The sequence below is a fragment of the Acanthisitta chloris genome, unplaced genomic scaffold, assembly GCF_000695815.1.
Source record: "Acanthisitta chloris isolate BGI_N310 unplaced genomic scaffold, ASM69581v1 scaffold6965, whole genome shotgun sequence".
NCBI classification, from domain to species: Eukaryota; Metazoa; Chordata; class Aves; order Passeriformes; family Acanthisittidae; genus Acanthisitta; species Acanthisitta chloris.
The window spans coordinates 6,200-18,999 of NW_008675266.1; the positions used below are offsets into that span (position 1 = coordinate 6,200).

The window sequence follows — 12,800 nt, forward strand, 5'->3', positions numbered from 1 at the left end:
GAAACAGGAAAAGGTGAAGAAAAGCATGTGATAAAAAGAAAATAGAGCAATGGGGCAAAGAAGTTAGAACAGAAGCACGAAGAAGATTGTAGCAGGAAGAAAGAGTAGTTCTACCACCACACCTGAATGTTCCATATACATTCAAACCTTTTCTGAAGTAGTCCCAAACTCAGGGGGCTTCCTTTGTTTGTTTTGGGTTTGTTTGTTTGGTTTAACTTTTAAATAAAATAGTGAATTTGCAATTCTTATTTGGTTTCAGGTTTGGACTCCGTTAAGGTTATCTTTTCAAAATTCTTCATGAAAAACAGTGACTTAAAACCTACTTACAGTAAGGTTAGAAGTTTCCAGTCACATTCTGAACAGAAAAAAATCCCACACAAACCCAAAACATCTGCGTAAGTTTCTTTCTATAATGCAAGTGAGCAACTCCATAATATAAAGCTCTGTAGTACTTAAGAGACAAGAAAGTCTTTTGGCTTTGTCAAGTCTTATTTTTAAGAGTGAGAAATGGACTACAATCCACACAGCAAATTCCTTTGCCCTACTGTAAGAACTGAAAAAAAAATAGTTTTTTTTAAGTTCTTGATACTGTCTTTGACAAGTAGCCTTTCCATAGAATAAATTATGCAGCTGATTTCCTGGACAAATGTATCAATGTTAAAAATGTATAAGGATGAAATAGAATCACTTTCGCTAATCTAATTGAGACCTGAATTAAAGAGACTTGGATATCAATGCATCTTTGTCAGTGATCTTTATTAAATATTGATACTATATCAGCTCCCAAGACCTAGTCCAGAATTTGAATATTCTTTAAGATCAAAAGATAAAACATTATGTTTAGCATAAGCACTGGACTAGTTAGCCTGTTCTCTATGCAGAGAGTCATGGCGCAAACAGCTGGAACTACACTTTTAGAAACACAGTTAAAGTAATTTCTTTTATAGTAAGAAGAAAAATAACAAACAAGCTTAAGATTCAAGAATAAATGTGTATATTTCCTTACTCAAACCCTCACACTGTACTTGGAGATGTCCAGAATCATATATGCATACATGATAACAAACTGCATTGCAGCTTAACCCTAGCAGTATTAGCTTAGAACCATTACAGAACTGTTTTGCTTGCTTGATTCCAATGTCATCCTAACACAGCTACATACTCCCCTTACCAGCATAATATGACACAGAAATCCACAGGGCAAAGGTCAGGGATAGACAGTATCTTTTTAAAACAGCTGTCACTCTGAATGCTCTCCTGATTAATGTATAATGAGGAATGCAAGCTATTAACTACAGGCTAAACTCAAAAGGAGCTGTGTCAAAAGGAGTGCGTCCAGCAGGTTGAAGGAGGTGATTCTCCCCCTCTACCCTGCTCTTGTGAGACCCCATCTGGAGTGCTGCACACAGTTCTGGTGTCCCCAACGTGGAACTGTTGGAGCAAGTCCAGAGGAGGCCACAAAGCTGATAAGAGAACTGGAGTACCTTCCCTAAAAGGACAGGTTGAGAAAGCTGGGGCTATTCAGCCTGGAGAAGAGAACATTGTGTGGAGACCTCACAGCACCTTCCAGGATCTGAAGGGGCTACAGGGAGTAATAGCTATAAACTGAAAGAGGGGAAATTTAGACCAGATATTAGGTAGCAATTTTTTCTGTGAGGGTGGTGAGACACTGGCACAGGTTGCCCAGGGAGGCTGTGGCTGTCCCAACCCTGGCAGTGTTCACAGCCAGGCTGGATAAAGCCTTGAGCAACCTGGTCTGGTGGGAGGTGTCCCTGCCCAGGGCAGGAGGTTGGGACTAGATAACTTTAAGGCCCATTCCAACCCCTTAAAATTCAATGATTCTATGAAAGTCAACAGCAGAAAACTCCCAACTTACTAGCTGAACAGTGTGGTGCGTTTTGTATTCCTCCTCACCCTGGTGACGCTGCTGGATCTTTTCATTATGCTTTGCAATACAGATCTCCTGTAGAGACATAACACATTACCTATAAAACACATATTTCAAATATAGATTTACAGAGTATAACATCATATTTAGCAAACAGCACCTAGGAAAAATAAATATTACAAAACCTATCTCAAACAAGTTAATTTACCTTACAATGAAACCATAACTGAAACAAAACCAAGCCAGACAATCCAAACCTATCACTTTTAGCTGCTGAAAGAATATATACACGTGATGGCTGCTTGGTAAGTCTACAGTACCGGCACAACGGTGGCAACATTGATTTGTCAGTACTTCATAAAGCCTTTGTTTAACTTCATGTGTTTTCACACATGAATAACTAACTCCCATATATACCACATATTTCTGTTTATGCAACTAGACAGTTTCCCATTTACAGGTTTGGATGTACAATCTGCAAGCACAAACACTAGTGAAGTTGGTACAATTTCATCATGTTCACTTACTCTACTGAGTTCACCTCTCTAACATCTGGTTTAAAAACAAGAATTTATTGCACTGTCTGTAAATAAGAATAGGTTAAAATGGAAAAATACAACGGAAATGAAACAAAAAAAACAGGCCATGTTAAAACAGCTGGTGAGGAATAGGATACTTCAGGTAGATCAACAGATAACTTCATAGGACAATACTGAGGGCCAAGAAATCAGACAAAATGAACAGTGAAACTAGGCCTGGTACAAGCACTACACAGAAGTAGAACAAAGTCAGATGTTCAGTCACAAGCAGATCTCAGTTGTGTAAGAGGGGGCAGTGTTAGGAAGCAGTCTAGAGTGTGACTCCAGCTAGAGCATGGAAGCAATGGGCTTCCCAGGCCATCACTCAGTGTGACTTACTGGGGAGATCCAGACAACAGCTTTGCCACTGAAAGCATTGCCTGAGGGAGCTGACAGTGTTATCAGCTATCAATCAAGGCACAAGAGTCACATGAACAAGGAGGGAAGGGATAAAATAACCTCACTATTTTGGAGGCCTAGAAATGCAGAAAAAGCTATGTTCTACAAGCTGACTATGGGCATGCTGTGAACACATAAAAAGGCAACCAGTGTTTCTGCACAGTACAGAAATAACAAGTTGTCTTGAAGATTTCTGAACAGTAAGATCATTATGTTCTCACTGTATACAGGTAACTGGCTAAAGCAAAGGTTTCATCAGAGGTATATCACAGAATGGCTCAGGGGAGAAGGAATCAAACCTCATCTAGTCCAACCCCCATGCCACAGGCAGGGAACGTTTCACTAGACCATGTTGCTCAGGGTCCTATCCAGCCTGGCCATGAACACTGCCAGGGTTGGGGCAACCACAGCTTCTCTGGGCAACCTGTGCCAGTACCTCACCACCCTCACAGGAAAAAATTTCTTCCTAACATCTACCTGAATCTCTCCTGGTTTAAAACTCTTCCCCCTCTCCTGGTCTAAAACTCCCCCGCCCATGTATAAAGTCACTCTCTTTTTCACAGCTCTCTTTAGGTACTGAAAGGTTGCAATGAGGTCTCCCCAGAGTCTTCTCTTTTTCCAGGCTGAACAACTCCAGCCCTGTGATCATCTTCATGGATCTATTCTGGACTCACTAACAGGTCCACATATATACAGCTAACCACTGCTGGGTTTTATGTCTGTTTGTGGAGTTTTTTCCCATGGTGAAAAGAGTTAATCCTGGAAAAGTTAATACACTTAATTGATAGCTGCAAAAGTACAAGCTAACTAATTTCTGCATTTCAAAGATACAGTAATAGCTTCAGAATATTAATAATGAGACCTTTTGTAATACTACTACTGATTTTCCTTTATAGTTTATTTTCTATTTAGGTTTTATATATTAGAAAACCATGAGAAAATGTATGTTACGTTTGGTTTGGGTTTTTTGACATGCCTCATAAATACCTGGGGGGGCACAATTTTACATAATGTTTTCTCTTTGGCATCAGTATTTAAATCTTTGTGATTACATGAAATAATGAAAGATATTTTAAGTACATAAAGAAGTTAAGCCTGACCAAAATGTATTTGGTGCTGACTTGGTAATAATAAACAACCTGCTTTAATGTAATTAGATCTCCATGACATCAAATAATAAAAAATACTAGGAGGGGCTGAAAACATGTTGCAGGACAGGATTAGAAACCTGAATCATCTTAGCTAATTACAGAAATGGTCTAAGCAAAAAAAGAAAGGTTGCAATTTCATAGGTACAAATGAAGGGTTCTACCCATACACAAGATTAAATGACTCCAAACAAAGGATGAAATAAAAAACAGGCAGATGGCAGCATTAAAGAAAATTATCTGGATGATTTTGGCAGATGACAAGATGAACATTAACAAACTCTGGCACAAAGAAGAAAAAAAGAAATCATAATCGAGTGAGCAGGAACAAAGCTTGCTGCACGTGTGAAGTAATCCTTCCTGCTCAGCACTGGGAAGCGGGAGCATTATGCCCAGTGGGAGCCATACTCCAAGAAACATGTTGACCAACTGTATGGAACTGGGAGAACAAGAAGAAGTAATGCTCATTCCTCTTTAAGTTACCTGACTGATTTCACAGTATCAAATTGCACTTCTATTAAAGAGACAAGAAGGGAGAGCTGAGTAACCATTTTAACCCTCATGGCTGGATAAATAGTGCTGTTTAAGACTAGTAACATGCAATATATGTAGAAGACATCTGCACTAGCAGTACGTCTAACTAGTTCCAGTGAGCCTTGCTTTCAGGTTAAAAAGCATCCCAAGCAGAAACCTAGCTTTTCATGTGCAGAAACTGTTTTTTTACTATACACATTGTGTAGTTCTGTCCATATATTGCTGTTGCTGTTGTAGTAATAACAACACCAGCACCACCAATCATAGTAGCAACTCAAGTAATCCTATGCCTGTTGTCAATGCCTCTACGTAACAATTATTTTGGCATGGGCTACATTTTAAACTGTGGGCTTGAAAACTAGTAGAGGCGTCCTACCAATCCAACTCCACAGCACGTGAAGAAGCTTCCTAGATCAAAGCACATGTTATGAACAGACAGTTTCACCCACCGGTTGCTACTCCTAGTCTGCCCATGATAAGGAACACCTTTCCTGGGTGCAAATAAATAATAAAATAATTCAATTTCATCATGACTATTTTTCCAAAGATACTTTTCTAGATAGCTTCTACCCCATCTCCTTCACCTTGACTCTTTGCTGTAAATGTAGCTCTCTGATAAATCAGCTGGTTGTTCCACATGATATAATCTAATTAATACTGAAGTGCAGCCAGCAGGGGGTAGAGTGGCCTAACAATTGTGATATCCTGCATCAAAAATCCATAAGTAGCTTTCAGGAAGTAAGGAAAACAGTGAGACTGCTATTAGAAATTTATTTTTTAACAACTCACTGTCATCAACACAAAAGAGCATCAGGAAATGACTGCTTAGCAAGTGCAAATAGGTTTGTCTAAAAAACCCCACATAAATACAAAGAAAGAGTTTATACTCATGGTATTACAGTGAAAAAAACATCAACCTCTGTAAAACCATGATTCTTAAAATGCCTGTTGAGTTATTCAGCATCACAACTGAATTTGTTTCTAATAAACCTTTAGCAGAAGTTTCTAAATAAAGGTTGGGTACAATTATTTGACAACATCATTGAAAAACAGATGCATTAACTGAGAAAACAGGAAAGGAATTTCTGAGAAATAAAATTAATAGGGACTATAGTCATAGAAGCTTATGTTTATATTACAAATAGTCTTACTTTACACAGAATAATGTACTTCCTTTCACTGTACTATCTCCTCAACACAAAAGATCTACAAATACCTGGATGATGAAATGCCCCACTCTGAAAAAATAAAACTGATGATAGGAACAATTTCCTATTGTTTCCTTAATCCTGTTATCTGCTGCTAGAAAGGAGACATTTTTCCTAAGGGCATCTTCAGCTGCCAAAACCTAATAATGAGCAAGGTCTGCAATTCCTCAATGTATCACAAGAATGTGACATACACCACTTAATGCACAGCTTGCTCTGTGTTTGCAACTATAGAACTAACAAGGGGGAAAAAAAGAAAAAAAAAGAAGAAAAAAATTCACCACAAAACTCTCACCAACCCAATCCAAAACAGAACAACTGCTTTACAAGTCTGTTTTAAGACACTGCTGAAACCAGTGTGGTTAGGAATACAATCTGAAAAGCATTAAGTAGACTCTCATCTGTCTGTTCAACAATAAATGTTTCTTAATTGAGACAGACAGAGATTTACCACAGTTTGTACTTTCCATAATCAACCTCAAATAAGACACTTTTCTTCATGTACCATTCACTGTGCTCATTTTCACCATCTAGACTCTCCTTTTGTATCCCATCTGTACCTCAGTTTGCATTCTGCAAACACTTCAGAGCAAGAATCCTTTTTTCCCTCCCACAAGTACAACTACTCAAATCAGGTACCTTAAATAGTGTTCATTAACAACATTTTGCAGCATCCTTAAAATGGTCACTGAACGCAAAAAGCTTGTTCATGATGAATCAGAGCCACGAATCTTGATTTTTAGATAATTTCTAGTAAGTTTAGTAGGGCTCTACATTATCCAGCAGTAAGAAGAGAAGCTACAAAATGGTTATGCTATTTTCTGCCCAACAAGTGCTGCATAACGGCACTCGACAACAGATTCTGTCTTTCCTTTTTGCACAAAGAAAAATCTTTGATTTGCCCCTACAAGCTTAAATACACATTAATCTGTGATTTCTTTAGAAGCTGAGATCTAAGTATTTCGCTGCACTCAATTGCAAATAATGCTGTGATGGGCAATGAAATCGGTAACAGAGTTGAACTAGTTCTGAGAGTGCTGTGACGTCCAGCAGAGAAGTTCAACATAGAGATAGTACCTCAGGTCTCGAAATCAGTATAGACACCTTCTTCCAGCACCATGTTGAACAAAAATAACTATACCACTCCTGCATAGCAGCACAGACAAGTAATACTAGCATATACAACTCTGCACCGTGGCACAGCGCACAGAAGGCATGCTGCAACTCCTGCTATGGCCAACAACCAACTGCTTCAGCTTAAACTATGGATTTTGTCATAGCATAACCTTGAAACAAATGAGCCACTGAAGATGACTAGCTCATCAGAGGAGACTGAGGGGAGACCTCATTGCTCTATACAACCTCCTCCCGAGGGGCAGTGCAGGGGCAGCACTGAACTCCTCTCTCTGGCAATCAGTGACAGTAACTCAATGGACCGACCTGTGGCTGTGTTAGGGGAGGTTTAGGTTGGATATTAGGAGGATGTCTGGGCACTGGAACAGCTCTCCAGGGCACTGGTCATGGTCCCAAGCCTGACAGAGCTCAAGAAGCATTTGGACAATACTCTCAGGCACAGGGTGTGATCCTCAGGGATGTTCTGTGCAGGGCAAAGAGTTGGACTTGATCCTTGTGGACCTCTTCCAGCTCTGATGATTCTGTGATTCTACAGATAAACAGGCATGCTAAAAAACCTCCACTCCTACTTCAGAGTTGCTTCTTGTCCTGGTACCTCCAGTAAATACAGAACAGCAACCAGGCTGTCACTTTTAAACAGGTTTGCCTACTTTGAAACATGCCAGCAGTGCCTTTGCATGTTCAGGAGAAAACACCATGTGATCATGTATGTATTGGCACAACATGACAGAGAGATCTATTCCTCAAAATACTAAAATGCTCAGCTTCTTGATACTTTTTTCTTTTACACATCCATGTGAATCAATGAGTCTGAGCAAACTATTTCCCATAACTGGCTAACAAGAGATGTTTCTTTTAATACTTTATTTGCAGTTTTCTTTGTATTGAGTTGGTCAGAGACAGGACAATGGCTAAAGAAACACAAAAAAATCCAAAATCTAAATGGATCAACTACTGTTTCATTTGCTCTGTTATGCAAGATCTGAAGGCTTTACCCTCAACCTGCGAGAACTGTTTATCTAAAGGGGTCATCTCCCCCATAAAGAAGACACGACTGGGAACACACTGCCCCTCCTGAACTAGGCAGTTCTGCATAGTCTTATAGTACATAGGATGAAGTGGAACCTATTTTCTAACAAGTATTACAATGACCTCTCAAAACTTTGATCTAAATACCACACCTAGATTTACAAATTAAGAATACAGACTGGATTTCATATATATCTGCTTAATACAGAGTACCAAAACCACATGATGTAAGTTTAAAAACAATGAGGTAAGAGAACACAAATAGAACTCACAAGTGACAAAACTTGAAGCACTTGAAAACACTTGAAAATTCTTTTCTGGAAACACATAAAACTGTTCTCTGTAAAAACTGCATTCTAGCATGTACTTCCCACATGAAAGTATGCTGATTAGTTAATAAAAACAAGTTTATTTATTGACTTCAAAGTAATTAAAGGTTCCTTTAAAGCTAGAAGGTAAACTGAATCTTAAATGTATCAATTTAATAATAAATGCTATTATATTTGGTACTCTGTAAAGCAACTTCTAGTAAGCAGTAAATACAATCCACAGAAATTCTGGGAGACTTGCAAGCTGTGTCTGAAACGAAACCTTTTGAAGCTTTATTAAACTTGCTAATGATGTTAAAAAAACAATTAAACAATACCTTCTTATTTCTGAGGTAGGCTTTCTTGGCTGAAATACGTCCACGCCTTGCTTCCAGCTGGCGGATTTTTTGCTGTAACTTCTGCAGCTCCTCTTTTTGCAAGTGTATAGATGTTGCCATATCCTCTTTTTCAAGCATGGCCTCCATACTTTCGTAAGTGTCATAATACACCACTTCGTCCCTCTTCTCTGTTTTAAAGGATGTCAGCAGTAAAATAAATACATCAATAGTTTGTATTTGATTAACATTTTGTTTTGCTCAATGACCACCCTCCCACTGAGCTGCAAGAGTTCATGTAGAAGAATGCTATAGTCCCTTCAGAGGGCTATGAAAAAAATCAAACCATTAGTCCTTTCAGAGGATTATCAGAAATCAAAAGGTCAGAGGAAAAGCACTCAACAGCAAAGCACTGTAGGGGTTTAAAGTCTGTATAAAGAACAGAAAACTAACACCAAAGAAGCTCAGCCTGCTATTCAGGCAAGCTCAGAGCATTAAAACACAACTGCAACTGTAAATGTACACCTTGTTATCTCTAGACTTATCTGAATACAATGCCCACACACGTCTTTGTGTCTGAACTAACACAAGGGACTCATGATGTGCCGTAATGTCCTCTGGTCTTCACCATGAAGTTCAGGATAGACAGAAGACTAACCTAACCAAAGCTCAGACTCTTTCTGAAGTCTTTGGCAAGAGATTCTTCTATCACAACCAACTATTAATTTCATGTAAGGGCAATCTGAAAAAAGAACACCAAATACACCCTCAAGTTTTTGATGTCCCAATCAGCATCTGGGAGGGAGGGAGGGAAACTTCAAGGCAATCCTTCAAAGCATTACAGGCCTGAAAAGGAGGTAATTACTACTAGTTCTATCAACACTCATGATTTTTAGCCTCCTGAGTGAAGCGTTTGGTGTAACACTGAGATCGTCTCTGAATGCTGCCTTCTCATCTCCTGCCAAGCAGGAAGGAGTGATGATTATAAATCCTTGCAGAATGTTGGGATGAAGAAGCAGCAAAGACCTCTTGTTCTTTATTTCACTGGCATACCAACTAGGATATTTTTGTAATACACCACAAGGGATATGCATTACTGCCATCTGAAACAGGCAGATGCAGCTGGCATGACTGTCAAGCATCTATTCCACAGCACCACCAAACTTTCTTATTTCAACTTCATCAGCCACGTTCATCAAGACTGTAATTTCTCCCACTAGGTTGTTTGGGACAGGGGTTGGGTTTTTTCAGTACACTGTCCACTTTAAAAGCTGTTGCCACTTCATGTTACTTGTGTGTACAGTCTCTGCTGTAATCAAAATTATGACTGTCATGCTAATTTCTGCTCAGCAGAAGTCATGGCAGGACAAGACAAGAACAGTAATATATTAACCTTAAAATAAAAACTAGTAAAAACATACCCAACAGATTCTTTATCTCACTGCTTAGTCTAAAAAATAAAAACACTGGAAAGTTTCATCACTACATAAAACTGCCAAGTCACTAGAACTCCTTTTGAGATATCACTGAGTAAAAAGAAGACTCATGGCTAGCAATTACACTTTACCATGCACTTAAAAAATGGTGTGCAAATTTTGGTACAGAAGACTTTCATGCAGCGTTAAAGACAGAAATTGCAAAGTTAATCCACCAGAAAACCATTTTAACAAGATACTACCTAATACTTCATATGGAGAGGATAAAACCATTTAAAATTCTAACCTAATAAATCCACTTTTTGAGACTTTCAATGCAGGTATTTGCCTAATGACAGTAAAAAAACCCCACTGGTCTTGTTCAAAACATGGTAATAGAATAGAATCATAGAATCATCACGGTTGGAAGAGACCCTTAAGATCATCAAGTCCAACCATCCACAAGGTCTACCACAGTAACCCCTAAACCATATCACCCAGCACCAGATCGTACCCACCTGCAGGGATGGTGACTCCACCACCTGCCTGGGCAACCTATTCCAATGCCTGACCACACTATCAGTGAAATTTTTTTATAATATTCAATCTGAATATCCTGTCCCAGCTTCAAGCCACTTGATACTTTTCAGATCCGATGTGCTGAATTCGCAAAGATGTTTTTTTCCTAGTTTACAACCTAGTGAATTCAAACCATCCTCTCAAAACGTTCTCGAGAGCTCTCTGAAGTACCTCTGCAGAGCAAATACGAATACTAAAGAAAAGCAACAGCCTCTACAAGCCTTACACACTTGAATTTCAAATCAACAGAGATGTGCAAAATCATAAGCCTATTACTTTACCATCAGCACACTTTAAAAAGAAAGAGTAACAGAAGATGAAACAGGTTGTGCTTTTCTTTTGACATCATAGGAAACAACACATTAAAAGACCAACAAATGGTTTAGATGCTCTAAATCAGATTTGGTGCTCAACAGTCTCAAATATATGTATGTAGCCACTTCAACATCCCATTCCTCACATTAATCATTCTATCTAAGTATCTGTCTACCTAGTTAAAGTCCAAAGAGGACATTTCAACCTTTTAACAATTCCCACACATTTAGGAACATTAATTTTTCATTTCATTTTACATTTGTTTTCCTATCCTACGGGATAGGTTTGGATTTATTATTAGGCAATACTTTACAAATTTAAAACAGCAAAGGAAACCAGAACAGTGAACTATTTTGTTGCCATGAGGGAAGAAGCAAGAGGGGTTTGTTTTATTTTGGATCAGGTTGTGGGTTGGAGGCTTTTTTTGAGATTTCTGGGCAAAACATTAGTGACAAGTTTTAATGACTTATGATGTTTTTACAGCAGGCTTAATCTCTGAGGGCCCACAGGCTTTACTATCACCACACCAAGGACAAATGATTTTGATACACATTCCTTCTCAGTCTCCCATGCAGAGGATTCCCTTCAGCTCATAGGTATGCAAATCATACCATATCTTCAGTATCTAAATTACATGTCTGATTTCCCAAGTACTAATTGTATCTACCTCTAAAGCACTAACTAGCTCTCCACAGAAGCACCCAAAGCTGCCACATTTCTCTAAGTCATTTACAGAGTTTCCAATCTTCATCTTCCATACATGCAGTTGCAGCTGTTGCCATCACAAGCCTCAAAGGTGAACCTCCTTTAAAGGCTTGTGATGTCCTCCCATAACAGTGAGAAGAATCCATGATACTTATGTTTTCTCCTTTTCCAGAGGCAACTCACAGTACAATCCAGCTTCAAATCTCTCATGGGAGAATTTTCTACCCATAGCAGAATTTGCTATGCAAGCCCTATGCACTTAAACAGAGCTCGTGTGAATACAAACATTAAACATAGAAGGGTCTGAAGAACAGAACTGGATTCAAAAACACTGGTTTACCTGCACCATTTCCATAATTTATGTGTACAGGTTTGTAAGCAAGTTCTGGAAACATAAGGTTTGCATTGTTGCTCTAAATCTGAGATAGCAATACAGCAAGCTTCAAAGTTTATCAGGACTCCAATTTGCATAAATACCTTTGGAAAACCAATCACTTTCAAGAAATGAGTAACACCAATGCAAATTTTTAGCTAGACAAGTCCTGTAATTAAGACATTTCCTCCTCCCTGAATTTAGTTTTCTGAAACTTACACAGTAGCTTATATGCCTTCTTCCAAAGACAGGCACTAAGAACCACACCAAGACTTCTGTATGTGTATGTATATGCCTTATGAACAGAAGTAAACTTTAATTTAACAGTACTTATGTTAGAAGATCCTGCGTTCCACATAGCAAAGAATCTGTTCTCATTTCATTCCCACAGGCTTTACTAGACTCCTAGGAAGAAAATGATCTTTCACAGATTATGTATTAATTAAAATGCACAAAGTACCTGACATCAGTCTTCTGATGCTTTCAAGTTGTGCTGTCAGCAGCAGCTCTTCACATTTCAAGATCTCAAACTGCACTTCATATAACTGTAGCTGTAGATCATAATAATCAGCTTCTAAGTGGTCCAAATGGGCTATGGCTTCTGTACCACCTTTCAGGCTCTGCATCTAAATAAAATAGTAAAAACAAACGAACAAAAACCATACAACTCAATGAGGAGAACAAACCCACAGAATTTACAATTACAGCTATAAAGTCATACACCAAATGCAACATGTTAAAATTGAACACATCAAGCCAATACAGCACCACACTTTAAGACATCTTTAATATCTGACATTTTTTCTTTACGGCAATGAAAATTTCAGGGTGGTTCTATCCTTAATTGATAGC

At 38.6% G+C, this 12,800-nt stretch overlaps 1 protein-coding gene across 1 annotated transcript in view; it reads right to left on the reverse strand.

Moving 5' to 3' along the window:
- LOC103803135 (junction-mediating and -regulatory protein-like) overlaps window positions 1–12,574 on the reverse strand; it is a gene marked incomplete at its 5' end in the record, with an annotated part of 18,245 nt that extends 5,671 nt beyond the window's left edge. Inside the window, 3 exons of the mRNA XM_009075671.1 lie at window positions 1,877–1,963; window positions 8,565–8,752; window positions 12,409–12,574. Coding sequence (XP_009073919.1) covers window positions 1,877–1,963; window positions 8,565–8,752; window positions 12,409–12,574 — 441 coding nt within the window. The remainder of the gene's footprint in view (window positions 1–1,876; window positions 1,964–8,564; window positions 8,753–12,408) is intronic.
- Window positions 12,575–12,800: the final 226 nt, after the last annotated feature.